Genomic DNA, 25187 nt, shown 5'->3' with positions numbered 1-25187 from the left:
GTAACCTCTGAATCGCACAACCGCTTAGTTCCTGCAGCATCCATGATCATGTATCTTAATCACTTTCCCGGACAATAGTTTAATACAGGCTGAAACACACAAACCATTTAACCAATTCTTCGAGCAATTGCACAGTATTCTGCTAATCAAATCCCAGATGATTCCCCCACAATGAAATCCCTTTTCAACAGGTGTATCTAGTGAGGCACCTCGTTGGCCCCTTGCTAACAGCTACCGGACTCAGCACTGAGAAAACCACTTCTATCAGACTCCATACGTCTGGGGTCAATATGACTTGGGTCCCACTAAAACCAGGAAGTTGGGATGTTTCACCCACCCGGACCCTGATCTATGTGAATACTGTGTAAGTATTGGCCCCATGCAATTGCCTATTGGCAAGAAATAACAGATCATACGCGGCATACAATTATAAAGAAAGTATATTTATGAATGTTAACATAAAAAAACAAGAGGGCTCATCATAATTAAAACAGTCAAATGTGCACGGGTTGGAGCTCAAGTCTTCCAAATGCTGATGTGTCTGATGCACTCATGATGCCAACTCCTATTCATAGATCACCAGTGGGTTTTCCCCTCTTTGACTCATGACATCACACATTCCCATCGGATCGAATCTTACGGATGGTTCTCTCAAGCTTCTTCTCTCTCCATTCTCCTGCCGAATAAAGACCTTGACCCACCTCAGTGTCCATCACAAAACCTTTCCACCCAGTATTCTCTTGAACCTTCTCCCAATTCCACCATCCTGGTTGGATGACATGACATTCCTAAGCATGAACATCACAGCCCCTTATCTTTAATGGTAACCCAAACACTGCCAGCAGAACACACTGCTTCTACAGAAGGCTATTGAATGAAATCCTAACCAGGTCATGACTGTTAGAGTGAGTTCTTAGGTAGATTATTCATTTACACTTAAATGACTTTGACCACCGGTCTTCTGTTTGTCAAAGTACCGTGGATTGAGTTCATAACAATGCATTTCCTAAAAGCTGTGAATACCAGACGCTGCTGACGCCGTAGTTTGACCAGATGCTGTAGTTTTGAAGACAGTTTTATCAATAATTTATAAATATGAATTGTCCTCTATGTTAGCACGTAAAGTACCAAATAAATATATTGTGGATTTAACTTGCATTCCTAAAGGCTGTGAGTACCAAATGTTGGCGTCAGGAGGAAAGGATGAAGTCAGAAGGTGTGATGTTTTGTATGTAGCTTCAAAAGGAAGCATTATCTATAACTTTGTGAGTAGTGATTGCCTTTTGTGTTTAGCATATAAATATCAAGCCCACATTGGGCTGGCAGACCTTTCTACCGAAAGCGTCTCTGTCTGTAAGATGCCTGCTGTACCTTGTTGTGTCAAATGAAGAAGCTGCTTTGTATCTACCAGTGACTCTATCTCTCCAGTGATTTCATCCATGCTACAACAATGACATGTGGAAATTTCCAGAATGGATATCTCATTTGGAGAAAAAGCATTAGCAGAACATTGTATCTCATGGTTTACTGTTGACACTGTGCATACATTTAACACAAATCTTACCAGCGATGAAATATTTGATAGTTTCATCTTTCTAATTTATAGCATTTTAAATGTATGTTATTATTAATGTTCTTTTATAAATTTACAATTTAAATTTTCTTACTGCATACCATTACTATGATTCTGGGCATTTTGCAATGACTTTGTCAGTAGGAATTTTTGCATTTCTATTGTTATGGAATAAACAAGAAATATGACACTGATCTGGTGAATTAGATTTAGCGGTTAACACTTTCTGTTGGTGAGATTGACATATTGCTGATTTCTTGATGTTCAGATCCTGTTGCTGTCCCATTTGAATTAATGACTATGAGCTTCAATGGAATAATAGCAGAAAATTCTACTTCTGCAGGCAGTGAAGTATAAAAGACTGAAGGAATTAAATGAGTAGAAATAATTGTGCAGATATTTCAAATACATGTCAGATTCTTCTGAATTTGATATTAAATGAGGTAGTAATTATTTACAACATGTTGAGAGGAATATCAAAAGAAATCATAAAGGGACTTTAAGACAAGTCATCTTTTGACAGAGCACTCTACTTGATTAGATGTTGTTAACATTTTCAGGTAATAATTCAAAATTTATCAAGAAAAAAGTGTTATTTTCAACTCAGGTTTCTCTTAGACCTGGGTCAATTCTCACTAATTCAGTAAGTGATGTCATTTTATTGGCCTTACAACTAGTTCCATGAAGTTAATTAGATGGACTGGTGTTGTGATGGATGGTCAAATCAACAGTGACATTCTCAGGATATCTCAAGGTCTGATCACACCATTGGTACATGAAGGATAGTTCTTCACATCCCACATACATTCCTACACAGGCAATGAAGACTGCGTAAAGAAAAACTGTGATTGTCCATGATGAAATTCACAAAGGCCTACTGTCGGTGTGCTGACTTGATTACTCAAGGTAGGATAGTAATAACAATGTTATTTGGGCAGGGGAGAGAAAATTCACTCAATAGTCAACTCCCGTTCACAGGCCAGACATTGTTACCAAAAACAGTGTTGGAGTTTGGAACGAAATAGCTGATTGATTGTAAAGTCCACTCTTGCTAGGAGGAGATGTGATGCTCACACTTTGCTAACACACAGATGTAACTCATCAATCGATCCAACAGTCAGTACTTCCGGAGTGAAAGTTAGCGACAGGAGTGAATGACCTCAAATCTGGCACTGGCTTCTGAAAGGTACAAAAATTCCATTGACAATGAATCAGTAATAGACAAAATTCTAATAAAGCACTTACACACACATATTGGCTTATCTTAAATACTGTATATAAATGAAGTTCCATGTGCTTATCTGGCTATAGGACATTAACCTTTGTGTAATGAAAGCCAAAGTTCATTGTCCCACTTTAGAGACTTAAGTTCAAAATCTATCTACTACCCATGAGAGAATATTGGATATTCAATCCTAATGTTTTGACAAGATGTTAAACTGAAACCTTGTTTGCTCCATCAGGGAGATATAACAATCTCATGACACTAATTTGAAAAAGACCAATGGAAGTTCTCAAATGTCTTCAGGATAGTAATTGCTGAACTGATGTTATTGAAAGAGAGTTCACTTTCACTGGAAAATATGCACTCAAGTCATTACATGCTGATAATCCATCACATTGGAGAAAGCTCAATGTCAGATCGCGACAATATATCATAGATCACTTTTGGGTTCAATTTAAGAAGTAGTTGCAAAGCGTACCTGAAGATTCTTGAGTCCTCATTGTCTCTGTTGCAGAGATTTTCAATGTCACTAGTGGTCTGTTGTGTTGCAGTGGGAGAAGTATTCAGTCCAGCCCTTGCATCACAGGTACAGCAACTGAGAAATATAATCTACAACACCAAGAGATACATATACTGCAATGGGTTCTACTGAATATTTTTTCATAAGCGGTTCAATTCAGTTTAAACATTCTCCTTGAGAAGCATTCAATTCTGTTATTTGGCTTTATTTTAAAAGCAAACAATCTAATTAACAGAATAGTTTGACCTTTCCAGTAGTTCACTCAGTAAGTATGCTATATGTTATGGTCCTTTATCATTGAGGAAATTCTCCACTGACTCAACGTCAGTAAGACCAAGGAATTCATTACAGACTTCTGGAAGGGGAATTCGAGGAAGCATGCACCAGTTCTCATTGAGGGAAAAAGTTTGCAGATTCATGTTCCTGAAACCAACATATTGAAGCAGTTACAAAGAGGGCACACCAGTGATTATATTTCATCATGATTTTGAGGAGATATGGTGTGTCACCGAAGGCTGTGACAAATTTCTGTAGAAATGGAGAGCATCCTAACTGGTTGCATCACCATCTGGTATGGAGGGGCCACCGCACAGGATTGGAAAACACTGCTGCGGTGTCCTGGTTAAGATCTCTACTGCTATGCTGTGAGGTAGATTATATTAACAGTTTCCTGTAAAAGCCGTGTGCCATGCTGGAAAGAGTGGTTTGGTTTTGGCTAAAGAAAAGGAGCTAACTTAGGAGTGTGCATCAGCCAATCAGGATTGTGAAATTTGAGAGAAGGTTCTAGAGAGCTGTGGGGAAGAATTTTCTGAAGGACAGTAGTCTGGTTTGGGGTCTTTTGATGGGAGCTGTAGAGTGGGGCACAAAGGAAGATGCCATGGAATGCTGTTGGAAGGAGAGTCCCCATTGCAAGTGAATATGCAAATGAATGGCTCTGAGGAGGAAGGGCCAATACTCCACAGAGAGAGCCAGTTTGTTCAAGAAGGTCTTTGAGGGGAGTACAAGATTTGGTGGGTGCTTTCACACAAACAGTGGGTCCAACGTATGTGTAAAGAGATGCACCCATGACTACTCCAGTATGAGCTCCAACGTTTATGTGCACATTGGACTGGTTTATCTGTAATGGGCCCTTATATTTTTATTTTCCTTTCCAGTAACTGTTCGTTAAAACTGAGAATTTGGTAAATATACTTTCTTTATCATTTGGTGTATGGCATGTCATTTCTGGGCTACCAATGACTGTGTATGGGCAGTATTTACATAGCATTCGCTCAAAGCGAGGTTCCTTTAATCGAAACATCACAACATTCGTCTTTGGTTGAACCCCAAATCATACCAACCCTAGACGTATATTGTTTATGACTAGTGATCTTCTCACTGCTGAGTCACGGGGCTATTAGCAGAGTTAGCTAACGAGCCAAGTCTGTTTATGAGCCTGGTGAGAGGGTTACACAGCAGACGGTTATAAACTCAGCCAGCTCCATCTCGGGCACCAGCCTCCCCACCATCAAAGACACTTTCAAAAGTTGATGCCTCAAAAAGGACCCCCAGCTCACCTCTCATTACTACCATCAGAGAGGAGATATAGGAGTCTGAAGACACATTCTCAATGTTTTAAAAAAAGCTTCCACTCCTCTGTCATCAGCTTTAGGAACAGACAATGAAGTCACGAACATTACCTCACTAATTTTTGTTCTATGCACTAATTATTTAACTTAAATATTTTATTTAATTTCTTGCCTTATTAATCCAACCTATGTCAGGTCCAAATAACACTTTGAGCAGGACCAGTACAACAAATAGAAACAGAGAAACATAGAAAATAAGTGCAGGAGTAGGCCATTTGGCCCTTCGAGCCTGCACCGCCATTCAGTACGATCATGGCTGATCATCCAACTCAGAACCCTGTACCAGCCTTCCCTCCATACCCCCTGATCCCTTTAGCCACAAGGGCCATATCTAACTCCCTCTTAAATATAGCCAATGAACTGGCTTCAACTGTTTCCTGTGGCAGAGAATTCCACAGATTCACCACTCTCTGTGTGAAGAAGTTTTTCCTAATCTCGGTCCTAAAAGGTTTCCCCTTTATCCTCAATCTGTGACCCCTCATTCTGGACTTCCCCAACATCGGGAACAATCTTCCTGCATCTAGCCTGTCCAATCCCTTTAGGGTTTTATACGTTTCAATAAGATCCCCCCTCAATCTTCTAAATTCCAACGAGTATAAGCCTAGTCGATCCAGTCTTTCATCATATGAAAGTCCTGCCATCCCAGGAATCAATCTGGTGAACCTTGTTTGTAACTCCCTCTATGGCAAGGATGTCTTTCCTCAGATTAGGGGATCAAAACTGCACACAATACTCCAGGTGTGGTCTCACCAAGGCCTTGTACAACTGCAGTAGTACCTCCCTGCTCCTGTACTCGAATCCTCTTGCTATGAATGCCAGCATACCATTCACTTTTTTCATCGCCTGCTGTACCTGCATGCCCACTTTCAATGACTGGTGTATAATGACACCCAGGTCTCGTTGCACCTCCCCTTTTCCTAATTGGCCACCATTCAGATAATAATCTGTTTTCCTGTTTTTGCCACCAAAGTGGATAACCTCACATTTATCCACATTAAATTGCATCTGCCATGAATTTGCCCACTCACCTAACCTATCCAAGTCACCCTGCATCCTCTTAGCATCCTCCTCACAGCTGACACTGCCGCCCAGCTTCATATCATCCGCAAACTTGGAGATGCTGCATTTAATTCCCTCATCTAAGTCATTAATATATATTGTAAACAACTGGGGTCCCAGCACTGAGCCTTGCGGTACCCCACTAGTCACTGCCTGCCATTCTGAAAAGGTCCCGTTTATTTCCACTCTTTGCTTCCTCTCTGCCAACCAATTCCCTATCCACATCAATACCTTACCCCCAACACCGTGTGCTTTAAGTTTGCACACTAATCTCCTGTGTGGGATCTTGTCAAAAGCCTTTTGAAAATCCAAATATACCACATCCACTGGTTCTCCCCTATCCACTCTACTGGTTACATCCTCAAAAAATTCTATGAGATTCGTCAGACATGATTTTCCTTTCACAAATCCATGTTGACTTTGTCCGATGATTTTACCACTTTCCAAATGTGGTTTCTCCACCACCGATGTTAGGCTAACCGGTCTATAATTCCCCAGTTTCTCTCTTCCTTCTCTTTTTAAAAGTGGGGTTACATTAGCCACACTCCAATCCTCGGGAACTAGTCCAGAATCTAAAGAGTTTTTAAAAGTTATCACTAATGCAGCCACTATTTCTTGGGGTGCTTCCTTAAGCACTCTGGGATGCAGACCATCTGGCCCTGGGGATTTATCTGCCTTTAATCCCTTCAATTTACCTAACACCACTTCCCTACTAACATGTATTTCCCTCAGTTCCTCCATCTCATTGGACCCTCTGTCTCCTACTATTTCCGGAAGATTATTTATGCCCTCCTTAGTGAAGACAGAACCAAAGTAGTTATTCAATTGGTCTGCCATGTCCTTGCTCCCCATAATCAATTCACCTGTTTCTGTCTGTAGGGGGCCTACATTTGTCCTAACCAATCTTTTTCTTTTCACATATCTATAGAAGCTTTTACAGTCAGTTTTTATGTTCCCTGCCAGTTTTCTCTCACAATCTTTTTTCCCTTTCGTAATTAAGCCCTTTGTCCTCCTCTGCTGGACTCTGAATTTCTCCCAGTCCTCAGGTGAGCCACTTTTTCTGGTTAATTTGTATGCTTCTTCTTCGGAATTGATACTATCCCTAACTTCCCTTGTCAGCCATGGATGGACTACCTTCCCTGATTTATTCTTTTGCCAAACTGAGATGAACAATTGTTGTAGTCCACCCATGCGATCTTTAAATGCTTGCCATTGCATAACCACTGTCAACCCTTTAAGTGTCATTTGCCAGTCTATCTTAGCTAATTCACGTCTCATACTTTCAAAGTTACCCTTCTTTAAATTCAGAACCTTTGTTTCTGAATTAACTATGTCACTCTCCATCTTAATGAAGAATTCCACCATATTATGGTCACTCTTACCCAAGGGGCCTCTCACGCCAAGAATGCTAATTCACCCTTCCTCATTGTTCAATACCCAGTCTAGAATAGCCTGCTCCCTAGTTGGTTCCTCGACATGTTGGTTCAAAAAAGCATCCCGCATACATTCCAAGAAATCCTGTTCCTCAGCACCCTTACCAATTTGGTTCACCCAATCTATATGTAGATTGAAGTCATCCATTATAACTGCTGTTCCTTTATTGCACGCATTTCTAATTTCCTGTTCTACTGGAAATACTACTGCTCGTTAGGGAAACCTCAGCAACACAAGTGTATATGCGGTGAAAGATGGGGCAGCAGAGGAGATATCACACAACTCAATCTGTATGCACTGATGAGTTGCCACTTTTAAGAAGAAATGGATGGAGAGGCAGCAAATTAATACAGTTCAGACAATTGGGTCTATTATCACACACGTGCTACATCTGTCAAATCTTTACACTATTTTTCTTCAACTTTCTTTCTGACAGCAATGAAGACTATTCAGCCCATCAAATACACACTGGCTCTCAGATTAATCCCATCAGTCCCACTCCCCAACTTATTAACCTGTAAGTTATTTTTTCACACTTGGCCACTAACAGCCCCTTGATTCTCCCATCAGCCAAGTACAGTAAACAATCAGCCTAACAACTTACTCAGCATGCATGCCCACAACTCTATTAATCCTAATCATACATCTTCAGAATGTGGGAGGAAACCAGAGCACTCAGAGGAAACCCACACAGTCACAGGGAGAACACTCCTTAAGACAGTGGCAGGAATTGAACCCCAATCGGTGATCGCTAGTGCTGTAGGGTGATTGCATTGAATGCTATGCTACCATACTGATCTGGCGCTATGAGACGTAATTGTACTTCCCTATTTCCAACATATTCAGTCAAACTCTCTTCATTGAATAATTCTGACTTGTATTTCACCTGAGACCCTGCATACTTGGGGCAGGAAAGGAAAATAGAGAATTATCACAAGCAAAGGGAAAGATTTGGGAAAGGGATAAAAAAAAATGAAAAAATTAAGTAAATAAGTACATAGGGATTGGATAATTATGTCTGCGGGCAGGAACAAGCACGAACAAATTGGGATATAAATACCTACAATGGTTGGTATATAGTATAGACTTGTATGCAACATTTTGGACCAGTGGAAATGGTCCAGAAGGGTTATATGGAAACTATTATTACCATTTTTCTTAACAACTAATTTCATTACTTAGCCTAATAGGTTAGATTTACCACAGTACATAATTATCTATTTAAATGTTTATTTTGCTTTTGTATCATCTCAATGTGTACTTAAGAATGTATAAATAATTGTAGTTTTATACATATAAAAAAATGGAAAAGGTTATATGAAAAAAGTACATGATAATTGTGAACTCCTTATCCAAATAAAAATAAAATTAAAAAAAAAATTACTTAATGAAGGGACTATCTTTAACTTACTTGTGCCTGTTGACTTTGAGTTAGTTGGTCCTTGAGTTCCTGGTTTCTCCTCTGAAGCTCCAGTCGATCCCTTTCAAGCTCAGTAATCTTTTCCATCAAACTACAGAGCCTATACAGCATTCCTATTCGCATTTGATTGCTGATACCACTGGACATAATCTGAAATAGAAGAATTCTTTCATTCTACTGCTGCGTAACTGCTGCAACAACATTTGAGCTACATGATGTTGATTGCTGATCACCTGAATTGCGAGTCACATAAGCCTGAAAGATGACATCATTAGGTGAAAATGGGTCTGAGAAAGGGGCAGATACTATATGATGTGGGAATTCGTGAGGTTATACTCCTTCGTGGGAGAAATGAAAAAGCAGAAACAATGGGCCAAATGCTAGAAGAACCTTTTGGAACTGCCAAATCATCCCAGAACTCTCAAGTGCAGTTGCAAGTCAGATTTATAAGATTAGCTTTATTTGCCACATGTACCAGCGGTGATTAATAAATTCGTGGCCTAAGGTAGAAGCAGTCAATTTTAGAAAACCTAGCACATTTACTTTTCAACATAGTCCCCTCCTACATGTACACACTTAGTTCAGCAGTCGTGGAGGATACGGATCCTTCTTTGTAGAAGTGGTCCACAACAGGGGTGATTGATAGGTTTGTGGCCTAAGGTAGAAGGAGATGTTATTAACTTCAAACTTTCTGCATTATCACTCAAAGAGTTGAACTGCACGTGCATGTAATGAGAGCGTCTTGGACTTCCAGGTGGTCCACGGCAGGGGTGATTGATAAGGTTGTGGCCTAAGTTAGAAGGAGATGCATGTGCAGTTCAACTCTTTGAGTGAAAATGCAGAAAGTTTTGAAGTTTCTCCTCATCTCCTTCTACTTTAGGGCGCGAACTTATCAATCACCCCTGCTGTGGACCACTTCTGGAGGTCCAAGACGCCGACTTCTACAAAGAAGGGATCCATATGCTCCACTACCGCTGGACTAAGTGTGTAAACGTAGGAAAAATAAATGTGCTAGATTTTCTAAAATTGAATCCTTCTACCTTAGGCCACAAACTTATCAATCACCCCTTGTACATTGAAACATACAGAGAAATGGCATTGTTGGTATCAAATCAAATCAGTGATGAAGGTACTGGGGGCAGCCTTCAAGTGTTGCCATGCTTCCAACACCAACGCAGCATGCCCACCTAACCCTAACCCTAACCCTAACCCATATGTCTTTGGAATGTTGGAGGAAACTGGAGCAAACAGGGAAAAGCCATGCAGTCACAGGGAGAACATACAAGCTCCTTACAGAGCGTGTCAGGAATTGAACCCCAATCTGTGATCACTGGCAAATCACCTTGTAAAGTGATTGCACAAGCAACCACATTGTCACAGTGCCCTTATCTTTCACTCAGCAAAAGACAATCCCAGAAAACAATCTATTATGTTTACTAACACTAATGCTAGAAATATGTCCCCCATTCACCTCACTGTAAGAACTGGCTGCAGACATTGCATCATGCACCATGTCATAAGATGTAGTCTATCCATGACCATGATAGTTCTTGGCAAAGTTTTCTACAGAAGTGGCTAGCAATTGCTGCCTTCTGGGCAGAGTCTTTACAAGACCTATAATCAATACTCTTCAGCGATTTTCTGCCTGGCATCAGAGGTCGCATAACCAAGACTTGTGATCTGCACCAGCTGCTCATGTGGCCATCCACCACCTGCTCCCATGGCTTCACTTGACCACGATCAGGGGGCTAAGCAGGTGTTATGCCTTGCGTAAGGGTGACCTGCAGGCTGGGGAGGAAAAGAACATCTTACACTTCCTTTGGTAGAGACATATCTCCACCCTGCCACCCAAATCAGGACCATTACAATTCCTTTTCTCTCACAGATGCTGATCAACTCACTGAGTTCCTCAGATTCCAGCATCTGCAGTCTCTTGTGTCTCATATATCTTCCGATTTAATTAATATAACTGGCATACACCTGACCATTCTTAAATCTTTAAACGTCTTTATTGTTTTAATTTGCTGACATTCTAATAAATATTTAATAGTATTTTATTGCTTTAAATTTTGAGTGTCCTTGAATGGTTATACACACCACAAACATTCAAGTTCAATGAACGCTTTGAAAGCAAATAATCTCAGGCTCATTCCAGGGCCTTCCTTTTGTACTTGGGAGGGCTACTCAAAGCCTCTGCTCCCTTGGGCCAATCTCAAGAAAGTGCAGGCCCAGTCCCAAGAGCAAGCCGCTGAGCTGAGTCACAGCTCATCGGCCACAGGAAGGTTCCTCTCGTTTTCACAAAGGAAGTGTGGCAGTGCTTGTAATACCCAAGTTAACAATGACAGGAACAAGAAAGCAACTATAAACAGGAAAAGCAAAGCTTTCTAAATGAAACAGCATGCCAAAACCACACCTGGGTTAATACGTACTATTCTGGTCTCTCGATCCAGGGAAAGATATTCTTACTTTTGAATCGTTGCACAATGAATTCACCAGGTTGATTTCTGAGGTGAGAATATTGGCACCTCCTCATCAGACCGCAGAGGAAGGAGATGTACAAGGTTCTGAGACAGATTGACAAGATAACCACTGAAAGACCAAATCTTCTAAGTGGAGAGTCTAGAAACAGAGGGTGTTGTCTCTGGATAAGTATTGTCAATTGAGACTGATAGTATGAGAGATTATTTGATTTAAGGGTTGTGAATGTTTCGAATTCTTCATTGCTATGAGCTGTGGATTCTGCAATCACTGAGTTTATTCAGCAGTAAAATTCGTATATTTCAGGACATTTCTAAAAATATCAATGAATTAGGGCAATAAACAGGTAAGGCAGGAAATGAGCAGTGATCGTGCAGGCTTAAAAGATTTGTTCCCTTTCCTTGTGTTTTTCTGCTTGGCAAAAGCCAGTTATAAATGAAAAATATTTGCTGAGATGTTATGCAAGGCACAGTTTTCCTAAAAGATTATTGCATGCTGAGTCGATTGATAATCATGTAAAAAGAAAGTATGCAGGAAGGTGAGCTGATAGACCAATACCAGTCCTGACAGAGTCTTGGCCCAAAACATGAAGGCCCCGGCCTGAAATGCCAATTGTTTCTTCCCCTCCATAGATGCTGCCTGACCTCCTAAGGTCCCACAGCATTTTGTGTGTTGGCTAATTACAATTGTCAGTCATGGTGAAGTTGCAATGCCACATCATGTTCAGGAGATCCACGCTCATATTGTTTTTGTTGATTATAAACACAAGAGATGCTGCAGAATCTGGAATTCCTGAGGAACACATACAAGCTGCTGGAGGAACTCAGCAGGTCAGGCAGCATCTGCGGAGGAGAAGAAACAATTGACATTTCAGGCCGTGATCCTCATCAGGAGTGGAAAGGAAGTGGTTAGAAACCAGAATGAGAAGGTGTAGGGAGGGGAAGGAGTGCAAGGTCCGGGTGAAGGGGGGAGGAGTGGGTGGGTTGGGAGGGGGGAATGAAGAAAGAAGCTTGAGGGTGATAGGTGAAAGAGGTAAGGGCTAAAGAAGAAAGAATCTAATAGGACAGGACAGTGGACCATGGGAGAATGGAAAGGAGGAGGGGCACCTGAGGGAGGCGCATGGGCAGGTGAGGAGAACAAAGACACTGAGAGGGGAGTCAGAATGTGGAATGGAGAAAAAGAAGGTGGGGGGGGTGGGAGAAGTTAGAGAAATCGATGTCCATGCTATCAAATTGAAAGCTACTCAGACAGATATGAATTGTTGTTCCTCCAGTCTGAGTGTGGCTTCATTGTGGCAGTAGAAGAGGTCATGGACCAACATGTCGGAATAGTTATAGGAAGTCAAATTGCAATGGGACTCCTCTGGGATTGACTTTGTTGATTTATCTGTTTAACAACAGACCTCAGGTAGGAGTGAGGACAGAAATTAAACAGGGTTTCTGCTTCGAAATGACCAACAAGTAATTTAAAAAGATATTCTGATATACTGCTGGTGTAAATGAGAAAAATAGTTTACAGGATTTTGCTGAAATTTCATGATGAAAATACAATGCATTAAAATTGAAAAATGTCCAAAGATCTTCAGGTCATTAATCCATAACATTTTGTGTTTGTCCCACTTTAGATCTGCCTGACATTCAGAGTGCTTCCAGAATTATCTGTTTGTTTCAAATTTCCAACATCAGCCGCTTTTAGAACAATGTTCTACTGTATTTTCTAAACTAAACTGGAAGTGGTTTAGAACATTACTGATAACCCAAGTAGCAAAGTATTTGGACCAAAAACTGAATTATGTAGATCTGGTATTCAATGATAACCCATTCAATACTGAATGTAAAATCAGAAGCTCATAGCAGATTCAATGGACCAAATGGCATAATTCTGTTCCTATGACTTATGATAACACATAACTTTGCTCTTTCATCCACCTGCCATTCCTACTGCAAATCTTAGCTTTCAGCAAAATAATTGGTTAAATTACCCTCTTTCTCCTTCCCTTCTGGTCTAAATTTCCATTAGTTAAATTGTCCTTTGTTAAGTAACTATTGTTTGTCAATCAGTTTTCACTTTTTCTTGCCAACTAACATCATGGTAAGCTCTTAGGAATGTATATCTACTCCACAATAGTGCTCATGAATCGATGCTAATTGGTGATAAGTTAATACTTAATTGGCTGTATCACATAACAAGACCCAAGACAATGGATGCTGTTATTAATTGAAGTGTTAGCTGGTGCCAGGTCATCAAGTTACATTGAGCCCATAGGACAGAAGCAGCAACTTTACCCAGCTGATCAATGACGAGGTTTATGCTCCATGAGTCTCAACCTCTTGACCTAATCTTATCAGAATATCCTTCTATTCTTTCTTCACTTATGTGCTATCTAGCTTTCCTTTGAATGCACCTGGGGTATGCGGCCAAACCACACCCTGTGGTAGTATTTCACATTCCTACCACTCATAGCTGAAGAATTTTGCATAAATTCCTGATAGGATTTATTATTTTCATCCCACAGTTCTGACGCCAGCCGTCCCAGAAGTGAAATTGCATCTGTCTACCAAAGACCCTTACCGCATTATTCCTCAGAGCTGCTTCTTCTAGACACCAAACATTTTGCTTCTCCAACATTATTTCAATAGGTAATTAATTATATTCCTCTTTCTATTTTAAGACCATAAGAACATTTGACATAGGACCAGATTTAGGCCACTGAGCCCATCGAGTCTGCGTCACTCCATCATGGCTGATTTATTATCCCTCTCAATCCTATGTTTCTGCCTTCTACCCATAAACTTTGATGTTCTTACTAATCAAGAACCTATCAACCTCTGCTTTAAATATACTCAGTGACATGGTCTCTGCAGCCGTCTGTGGCAATAAATTCCACAGATTCACCACCCTTTAGCAAAAGAAATTCCTCCTCATCTCTGTTCAAAAGGGACGTCCTTTGTATTTTGGGGCTGTGTTCTCTGGCCGTAGACACACCAATGAGAAGAAACATCCTTTCCGATGGCAACTCTTTCTACATATTTCAATATTCGACTGGTTTCAATTATATCCCCCCTCATTTTCAGTCCAGCATATACAGGCCCAGAGCCATCAAATTCTCCTCATTCATTAACCCTTTCATTCCTGGGATCATTCTCGTGCACTCCCTCTGAACCCTCCAAAATGCCAGCATATCCTTTCTTGGATAAAAGGTCCAACTCACAATACTATTTTAACTATTACATACAAAAACTGCTGGTGAACGCAGCAGGCCGGGCAGCCTCTCTAGGAAGAGGTACAGTCAACGTTTCGGGCCAAGACCCTTCGTCAGGACTAACTGAAAGAAGAGATAGTAAGAGATTTGAAAGCAGGAGGGTAAGGGGGAGATCCGAAATGATAGGAGAAGACAGGAGGGGGAGGGATGGAGCTAAGAACTGGAAAGCTGATTGGCAAAAAGAATACCAGGCTGGAGAAGGGAGAGGTTCATGGGACTCGAGGCCTAGGGAGGGAGAAAGAAAGGGGGGGGAGCAGAGAGGATGGGCAAGGAGTATAGTGACAGGGACAGAGGGAAAAAAAAGAGTGGGGAAAAAGGGAAATAAATAAATCAGGGATGGGGTACAAAGGGGAGGTGGGGCATTAACGGAAGTTAGAGAAGTCAATGTTCATGCCATCAGGTTGGAGGCTACCCAGACGGAATATAAAGTGTTGTTCCTCCAACCTGAGTGTGGCTTCATCTTGACAGTAGAGGAGGCCATGGATAGACATGTCAGAATGGGAATGGGACATGGAATTAAAATGTGTGGCCACTGGGAGATCTTGTTTTCTCTGGCAGACAGAGCATAGGTGTTCAGCGAAACAGTCTCCCAGTCTGCGTCAGGTCTCACCTTTAGTTTGGAGGAAGTGGGAGGAGCTAACGGAGAAATTATTTAGAGTAAGGACTAATTCCGCTAGACGGAGTAGAGTGGTGGCAGAGGGGAGCTGGTTAGGTCTGGAATCCAAAAAGAAGCAGAGAGCTTTGAGATCTTCCTGGTGGGGGATGGAGCTATATAGAGACTGGACGTCCATGGTGAAAATAAGGCGGTGGGGCCAGGGAACTTAAAATCATTGGAAAAAATACAGAGTGTGAGAAGTGTCATGAACATAAGTGGGAAGGAATTGAACAAGGGGGGATAAAACAGTGTCGAGGTATGCAAAAATGAGTTCGGAGGGGGAGGAGCAAGCTGAGACAATGGGTCTACCTGGACAGGCGGGTTTGTGGATCTTGCGGATCCCACCACCAAGCACATCTTTCCCTCCCCTACCCTTTCTGCTTTCTGCAGGGATCGCTCCCTACACGACTCCCTTGTCCATTTGCGCTCCCACCCCATCCCTTCCCACTGATCTCCCTCCCGGCACTTATCCTTGTAAGTGGAACAAGTGCTACACATGCCCTTACACTTCCTCCCTCACCACCATTCAGGGCCCCAGACAGTCCTTCCAGTTGAGGCAACACTTCACCTGTGAGTCGGCTGGGGTGATATACTGCGTCCGGTGCTCCCGGTGCGGCCTTCTATATATTGGTGAGACCCGACGCAGACTGGGAGACCATTTCACTGGACACCTATGCTCTGTCCGCCAGAGAAAGCAGGATTTCACAGTGGCCACACATTTTAATTCCACATCCCATTCCCATTCTGACATGTCTATCCACGGCCTCCTCTACTGTAAAGATGAAGCCACACTCAGGTTGGAGGAACAACACCTTATATTTCATCTGGGTAGCCTCCAACCTGATGGCATGAACATTTACTTCTCTAACTTCCGTTAATGCCCCTCCTCCCATTCTTACCCCATCCCTTATTTATTTATGTATGTATGTATTTATTAATTTGTTGTTTTCCTTTTCTCTCTCTCTCTCTCTCTCTCTCTCTGTCCCTCTCACAACAACTCCTTGCCTGCTCACCATCTTCCTCTGATGCTCCCCTCCCCCTTTCTTTTTCCCTGGGCCTCCCATCCTATGATCCTCTTCCTTCTCCAGCCTTGTATCCCTTTTGCCAATCAACTTTGCAGCTCTTGGCTCCATCCCTCCCCCTCCTATCTTCTCCTATCATTTTCGATCTCCCCCTCCCCCTCCCACTTTCAAATCTCTTACTAACTCTTCCTTCAGTTAATCCTGACAAAGGGTCTCGGCCTGAAACGTTGACTGTACCTCTTCCTATAGATGCTGTCTGGCCTGCTGCTTTCACCAGCAGTTTTTGTGTGTGTTGCTTGAATTTCCAGCATCTGCAGATTTCCTCGTGTTTACTATTTTATATATCTCCTCTTTGATCTGTTCTTTTATTGTCATTGTGTTTTCTAGATTCCTTGGTAAATATTACACCGAACTGGCAATCAACTGTAGGCCCTGTCATAAATCTAGGATGTGCTGACCAACAGAACACCAGTACATTTGTTGGTGCACTTCGCTTTATCATGGGCGATGTTAGCCATCCCCAGGAGAGTACTACTGAATTTACTCATCCAAAGCTTTGTTAGCAGGTCTTAGCCAAGAGCAACAACCTTACTGATAGGAATGAGAATTTCTAGCTCTGCCCATTTTCACTTATTTTATTTTAATGTTTAATCTATGAACATTGATTTCTTGAACTTGCCCCTTCACCATTCCCATTCCCATTTCCCTCTCTCACCTCATCTCCTTACCTGTCCATCACCTCCCTCTAATGCTCCTCTCCGTTCCCTTTCTTCCATGGCCTTCTGTTCTCTTCTATTAGATTCCTCTTTCTCCAGCCCTTTATCTCTTTCAGCTATCAGCTTACCAGCTCATAACTTCACCCCTCCTCCTCTCCCAGTTTCACATATCACCTATCACCTTGTTCTTCTTCCTCCCTTCCCCATCACCCCCCCACCTTCTTTCTCTAACTTCTAATCTTTTCACCAGTCCTGATGAAGGGTATTGGATCGAAACGTCGACCGTTTATTCTTTTCCATAGATGCTGCCTGGCCTGCTGCATTCCTCCACCATTTTGTGTGTGTTGCTTGTATAAATAAGGTGGACGTTTTCTTTCAGTTTCCAATTTAACATTACCCAGATTTCTTTAATCACTCACAAGTTTGTTCTTGAACTCAGTAAAACATACTTCTGAACTACTATGGTAATCACTGTTTAAATTATTTCTCCATTGCTGTTCCCTTGATAATTTTATCTAATTTATCTTCCCATGTTATATTCTTATCCCATCAAGTTTTGGTTCTTCCTCCACTCCATTATATTAGCTTTGAGAGAGACATTAAAGACAATCAAAGTTCCATGTTTTATAATTTTGTAATCATTTCATGGAACTGATTATCAATACAGTAATGTGACTGTTCATGAATAATACATCCATGTAGTATCCATAATATGGATTCCATTTCAATCTTCCTGCCACTTGGGTCCCATTTTTCTGCTGCCAACATATTGTGTCAATTTACAGCTACCTTCTATATTTATATACATACCACCAGGCTCAAGGGATAGCAACAGCTATCCCACTGTTGTAAGGCAATTGAATGGTTCCCTAGTACAACAAGATGGACCTTTGACCTCACAGTCTACCTTGTTATGATCTTGCACCTCATTGTCTTCCTGCACTGCATGTTACTCTTTATTTTGCATTCTGTTATTATTTTACCTTGTTCTACCTCAATGCACCAAGTAATGATTTGATCTGTATGAACAGTATGCAGGACGAATTGCTTAATGTGTCTTGTAAATGTAACAATAATAAATAATTCAGATTATATTTTCTTTATCTTTTGTGGAAACTTTAGGCTGAATCAATTTTAGCTCTGACCCACAGCCTAAGATGCCCACTTGTTCATATTTGCATGGGGTAAATGTGAGGGTCAATTAGACTGAACTACCCCAGGACACATGGTGTGGACTCGACAGCGAGCAGGCATGCCCAGGAGAAAACATTAACTTTTGTTAAAACTGTCAAGATTTGAAACACTTTTTAAATGTTTAATATTCAAAGACAAGTTTAAAAAACTTCATGGTTGTGCTAAGTAATTAAAATAGCAATGTAAAAAAGAAATACTTAAAGAACACTCAAACCATTCAGAGGTAATTAGAAACATTGAAATAATTTTTTAAATAATACCTTTTATTCTCCTGAACTCCAGGTGGGAAAGGAACATACTTTGCCAAGTCTAGCTGGCAGAGGATCAAAAGCTGAGAACCCCAGCACAATCTGGTTTCACTGCTGGATTGCACATGGAGCCTATTAGCATCTCACACTCAGCATATGCTAGACTCACAGCTAGTCACCGGCTTACTTACCTGGAAACAGCTGAACATCAGATGTTCATCCAGCGCAAAGCAGGCTATTATTTATACATGCCTGCATTGTTCTTTACTGAGGGGTGTTTCAATTATCCTTTCTGTATACAACTTATTGCCACGAATTATTACCTCTAGTTCTCCATTTATAGGCAAATTTCAGATTGTGCATATTGCTGTACTGACAATTCAGTTTGAATTTTATTAATTATTCTATACACCTCATTTATAAGTCATTTTTTCTACTTTTTCCTAATTTTATTATTTATGCTACTCTTTACCTATTAGTTTGGACCGACCACTACAATCATCTAAAGATGTACTATAGAAAGTATTCTTTCTGGATGTATTAGAGCTTGGTATGGCAGCTACGCAACCAAGACCACATAAAATTGCAGAATCATGGGCATAGTTCAGTCCATCATAAAAACCAACCTCCCATTCATTATCTCTGCCCATTGACTATTGCCCACTGCCTTGAAAAGCAGCCAACATAACCAAATACTCCTTCCACCGTGGTCGTTCTCTCTTCTGCCCCCATCTACCAGGCAGAAGATAGAAAAGTTTTTAAATGTCAAGGACAGCTTCTACCCCACTCTTGAACAGACCTCTTGTACAATACATATGAACTCTTGATCTCTCACTCTACCTCATCATGGCCCTCGCAACTTATTCATCTACCTGCACTGCACTTTTTCTCTACCTGTAATACTATGTTCTGTATCTGTTGCTGCTTTTTCTTTTGTGGCACCTCAAAGTACTTATGTTTTGGAAAGATCTGTATGGATGGCATGCAAAACGTAGTTTAATGCCAACAATGATCCAATTACCCCCACACCGTATCCACCTAACAGACTAGAGCTGGGTTTGTGTTTTCAGTATGTCCTTGCATTCCATGACATCTAAGTTATGGCCCAGAGCATTTCTGAGATCAATCACATACTTGAATTTAGTTTAGATATGGTTACAGCAGGATATATAGCTCATCTTCTGTAACTCCCATTCCCCTCAATGCTATTGGCTCAGGCTTGGGCCATGGCAATTGGATCTTCACCCTCTTTTTTCCCGGATCCCCTTTCAAATTGATCTGAAGTATCAACTAAACTTATGCTGTCAACACTTTTTCCTAGACTGCACCCATCTATAAAAATTTCTGACTTTCTGGTTATCAAATTCTCTTTGATTACAACCTTTCTATTCCTCTTTCCCTTCATTAGATTGCCTCCTGCTCCACAGTTCCTTGGCTGACAATCTAGCTTTCCTCCTTAACATATTCATTGACTAGTGTTTGTTGGGTAGGACCGGTGCTGATGGAACTACCTAAACAGAAGAAACTTTGCAGATGACGGAGGTCCAGAGCAACACAAAAAATGCTGGAGGAACTCAGCTGGTCAGGCAGCATCTATGGAGGGGAGTAAACAGTTAACATTTCAGGCTGAGACCTTTCATCAGGACTGCAAAGAAAAAGGAAGAAAACAGAATGAAAAGGTGAGGGGAAAGGGGCATCGACTTCTCCTACTTCCAGTGATTTCTCCCAATTCACCCTTCTCTCTTTTTCCACTCTCCTCTCACCCTTTCCCTTCTCCTACCTTGCCCATCACATCCCTCTGGTGCCCTTCTCCCTTCCCTTTTTCCTACGGAACACTCTCCTCTTCTATCAGATTCCTTCTTCTTTAGTCCTTCACCTATTTAACTATCACTGCTCAGCTTCTCACTTCCTTCTCCTCCCCCACCCACACACCTTCTCCCTTGCCTGGTTTGACTTAACACCTGCCAGCTTGCACTCCTCCCCACCCACCTTCATATCCTGGCTTCTTCCCTCTTCCTTTTCAGTCCTAATGAAGGCCCTCAGCCTGAAACGTTGACTGTTTATTCCCTTCTGCAGATGCTGCCTGACCTGTGGAATTCTTCCAGCCATTTCTGTATTATTATTGGTCTACTTACTCTATTTCCCCGTTTTACTCTATCTGCCAACATACAGTCGCACTTTCTCCCTTATTGCACGTGATTTCCTCTGAGATAGGACTGTATCTTGGAGGAAGCTATCCTCTTTGCTGAATTGCCCAAGAGTTGCTAATTTACATTTGGAATTAATGAGTTAGACCATACCATAAGAAAGAGAAGCAGATTTAGGCCATTTGGCCCATCGAGTCTGCTCCTTGATGTTAGTTTAGATAAGTGTACAGCAGAAACTATATCTCATCTCTGTAACACCCCTTCCTGCCCCCGCTATTGGTTCAGGTATGGGCTATGGCAATTGGATCTTCACTCTCTTGGTGATCCACTAGCCAGTAGAACTGAAGTGACTCAAGGCAGAGTCATTTCCTGTAGGCGTGAAGTTTTTGATTTCATACAATGATGCTGATTCATAGATTGTGCTTTTGCCTCCATTCGTTATTGATTCTTTTGAAATGAGGTTCAAGTTTTGAAACATTTGTAAGGACAATACTGAGCAATCTTCCCTTGGCATGAACCAGGAGCACTTGACACTGACAAAAGACACCAAAACTAGAGGAAGTGTTGTATTACAATTATCTCCAAATTCAGACGCTGCAACAAATACGAAGAAAAAAATATTAACAAGATAAATCATTGTAACTTTTTTGACTAACCTTATTTTCCATACTGTTTTCCCTGAGCTGTGTATGGCGCCAGTTGTTAGCGATTATTTCATGACCATTTTCTTTGTCTTTTTCAGTCACATTCTTGGAAACAGCTGAGACAGTAAGATCAGACTTTGTGAGTTCTGTCAGCTCTTCCAGGTTATATGATACGTTCAGCGTTTGTGTGATATTATTCAGCCCAAATACATTGTCCTCCATTGGTGATTCTATTGCTTTAGCTTCATTCTCTGTGCCCGAGAGAGCAGCAAAGCTGAAAGATCTTGGGAAGAGTCCTGGCCTACTGTCACAGGACAGGTACGAGTAGAGGCTGGAGCTGTTTGATGTGTGTCTGCTGTGGATGGAATTGTTCTCTCGTGTATCAGAGGACACTCTCTTCAGATAAAGACAACTGGAGTTTGATAAATCCAGACCTGAATCTTCTGATCGGCTTTTCCCAAACAATGAAGGTTCTTGTTTAAACTGATTGGAACCACAGTCTAGATCGTCTGGAACCTTATTTTGCTGTTTTTCATTTTTCTGTTTCTTGCCTGAAACAAAATTGTTTGCATAAGATATATGCCGAAAAAAATTAGAGGAGCAGCCTTGACGGACGATTGTGCAAGTGTTTCAGTGAGGTGTGACTATATGAGGACTGTTAATTGGTTTCTCATTCCACACGTGCTAGCTGAATGACTAAATTCATTCAGCATTTTCTGTTTTTCTTTCAGATTTAAGCATCTACAGGTTTCCATGTGACTCTCAGTACTGAGCTAAGTAATTCGAACAATCAGGTTGCCACAAAGCAATCTCTGTAGGTTGAGCAGCATTTGTGGGGGAGGGGAGAAGGATGGGCCGGGGGAATTATTAAACTTTCAGGTGAAAACCTTGCAGCAAGTGACGAGGGGCGATAGCCATCAGGTTGTTAAAACCGAACAATTAAGTTGTTACAGTTTTATAACTTTGCTCAAGGAAAGCATAATTTCCTGACCGTCATACCTTGATGAAACATTGCCTTGTGTGTGTGTGTGTGTGTGTGTGTGTGTGTGTGTGTGTGTGTGTGTGTGTGTGTGTGTTGGGGATTGGTGGGTGGTGGGGGGGGGGGGGGGTTCAGGTCACTCGCACTCATTGAATAGCTACAAATCTTACTTATATAAATTATGCTGAAATTCACATGTTTGGGTTCAACTTCCTACATTCTGATTTACAGAAAGAAAGAAGGGTTAAATAGAAAAGATTAAAGATTAGCTTTATTTGTTACAGTGCAGTACATCATTTTGCGTCAACGACTAACAGCCTGAGGACATGCAGGGAACAGCCTGTAAGTGTTGCCATGCTTCCAGCGACTAAGTGCCCACAACTTACTAAGCTTAACCCATACGTCTTTTTTGGGATATGCAACAAAACCCCACATGTGTGAAGGAAATGCTTTGTATTATATTTTGATGGAAAGTGTTACAGTCCTCACAGAACAGACCAGAGACTTTCTGCCCTTTGCTTTCTATGCATCTGCCAATAAACAAAGTTAATGTACAAGAAAACTGTCACTCTCTCCCACCCATATCATGTTTATACTAACTTCCACAATTTCAGAATGTCCCAAGGTAATTCAGTCATTGCCTGACAAAAGATTAATCTATTAAGTACTTTTTTCTTTCCATATACAGCCTGAGCTTTTTCAAAAGTTTCTCATTTATTTTGGATTTATAATAGTTACTGTAACCTGTCATATATAGATTTGGGGCTCAAGTTCGAAAGGCTTTGAAAGATTTCCTGTACAGTGCACCTGCTACTGAGCATTGATTATTCTGACCATCTTTTACAAACACAGCTGGCTGTTGAATATTTAAGCAGGTTGCAAGTAGGATTCCACACAGGAACAATGTTTTAAATAGTAAGGCAGTAGGTTAGGTTGGCATTCTAAACCATATCATGTTGATCACAACTGCTGAACCGCATTAGAGATTGCCCTCCCCACTCACATTGCAGGGGTTTTGCTCGTGAAGGAGTGCTCCTTTAAACTCTGCAAATGAACTAACAACAGCAGAAAAATACTCAAACATATTCAATTAAAAATTAGTATAATGTTACCTTTTCTCCACTTTAGCAGCGAGAAGATTTGCTTCTTTTTCCCAAATGACATTTTAGAAGAGCTTTCTCTTATAAGTCGCAAATCACCTCCTTCTCGTGATGACTTCAGATCGGTTCAGAAGGGGGAAAGATTCAAAGAATACCTTTCAGAGGTACCTTTTTCTCATTCAGAAATGTAAATCTTTAAAGTGTTTTGAGCAGAGGAACATCAAGAAAGCACGTTTAACTGAACTGAGATAAGGAACAGGAACTGGTTTGAATCTGAAGATACAGCCTATTTATAGCATTGCGAGGTGTAGGTCATGAAATGAGCAGCGAGGATTGCAGAAGAATGCAAAAGGTGCTTGCATTCTCTAAGTGGTCAAGTGACATATTTACACACATGCTTATTAGCTCCTTATTGTGCAAACTTACGTTAGCCTCAAGAGTACCTCAGGGGATCATCATACTTGAAATAGTTCTAATCTACCATTTTGTACTAGTTGAACTCAATATCTGCATTCTTACTCCTACTCCCAGCATTTGTACAATATTCCAGTTATTCATAGTTTCATGATATTATGATAGATTAAAGGAAACAGCCTGTAAACATGCATCACAAAGAACTGCACGTAATCCACAGCACTTTATCCAGCAATTTATACAAACGGCTGTGTGTTTTTTATTTTCCAGTATACTTTATCATACTCCCCCACTTCACTTAGATGGTAACTTCTACAAAGACATGATTTTATTTGCACCACAAGTTCACCTAACTTCCTAATGCTTCATGTATCAGTTTTATAGCATATATCCACTGACTTTTTTCAGTTCAGTAAAAAAAGTCTTTTTGGAAGCAGTCAGAATTTCCGGCTGCTCCTCTAGAAAAATAAGGGAAAATCTAAAGCGTCATGCAGATTTAGTGTACAATAAGACTGTGCAGACAATATACCTGGGCACAAATGAAGATTGGAATACAGTAACCATATTAATTATTATTTAGCGTACCTCTTACCCTGATGCCACTTTACTGAACTGTGGATACATTACAAAAAAACAGCATGTATCATGAATAAGCAAGCAGGAATAAAAACGCAAAATGCTGAAAAATCTCATCAAGTTGGGAAGATCAAATCAATGTGTTCTCCTGAATTTTATATTTTTATTTCAATTTCATAGTGTTACGAGAATACACATAAAATTAAGATGTTTGCTGGCCTGGGCTAGCATCAGTGGCATCAGCAGTTGGTCTGCCACCTGCCCTCAGGGGAAGGAGAGATAAGGAACAATGGAGCAGCGTCTGGAGATGTGTAATGAAGGGATGTGGGAGAGAGAGCTGTCTGGAGCGGCTCCCCCCCTTTGAACCCTGAACTGTTTGAAGTGATGGACAGGCGATACCCCAGCAGGGGGATAAAAAGGGACAGGTTCGCTAAGACAGACACACACGCCACCCGAGGTAACGAGACCCTGGAAGCGGTGCGCCTCTCACGAGTGGTGAGAAGTACCGGACAACGCACAGGGTGGAAAGGTACGATCAGCGGGAACCCGGTGTGTGTCCGCCCTTGCCTGGGTGCCGGGTTCACTGCAGAGGATCGACCGCATCTGGAGGAGGGGTCACAGTCGGTGACCTCAGGTGACATCACCAAGGACCCGCCCAAATGCTGTTTGTGAGCAATCTCGCTGGTCTGTGAGTGAAGCTGTGCTGAATGATGAGTTGTTCCTATTCTATGTCTCTCTTCCCCCACCTTGTCCATCGCCATGGCAACGATTACTGCGAACTGAACTACTAACTGGACTGAACTTTGAGTCATTTTGAAATTGGTCATTTACCCCTAGACAACGATAGAGCTTGATTGATGCTGTTATCTTACTTCTGTGCACATGTGTGTTTA

The 25187-nt window shown here is 41.3% G+C and overlaps 1 protein-coding gene across 2 annotated transcripts; it reads right to left on the bottom strand.

Annotated features, from left to right (window-relative positions):
- Nucleotides 1–480: 480 nt before the first annotated feature.
- LOC134348882 (uncharacterized) lies at nucleotides 481–23542 on the bottom strand. Of its 2 annotated transcripts, XM_063052667.1 has the most exons (5): nucleotides 23317–23542; nucleotides 21238–21776; nucleotides 8851–9009; nucleotides 3277–3407; nucleotides 481–2752 (listed from the first exon to the last, which is right to left on the bottom strand). In XM_063052667.1, the coding sequence occupies exons 1-5, from the start codon at nucleotides 23366–23368 to the stop codon at nucleotides 2734–2736; spliced, it is 900 nt and encodes a 299-aa protein (XP_062908737.1). In that variant the 5' UTR covers nucleotides 23369–23542; the 3' UTR covers nucleotides 481–2733. The 2 variants fall into 2 exon arrangements, with proteins under 2 accessions (XP_062908737.1, XP_062908739.1); XM_063052669.1 differs by lacking the exon at nucleotides 3277–3407.
- Between the last annotated feature and the right edge of the window lie 1645 nt (nucleotides 23543–25187).

Source organism: Mobula hypostoma, chromosome 7 (genome assembly GCF_963921235.1).
Source record: "Mobula hypostoma chromosome 7, sMobHyp1.1, whole genome shotgun sequence".
NCBI lineage: Eukaryota > Metazoa > Chordata > Chondrichthyes > Myliobatiformes > Myliobatidae > Mobula > Mobula hypostoma.
Note: the sequence above shows the minus strand (reverse complement) of the source record. Positions and strands in the feature narration are given on the sequence as shown.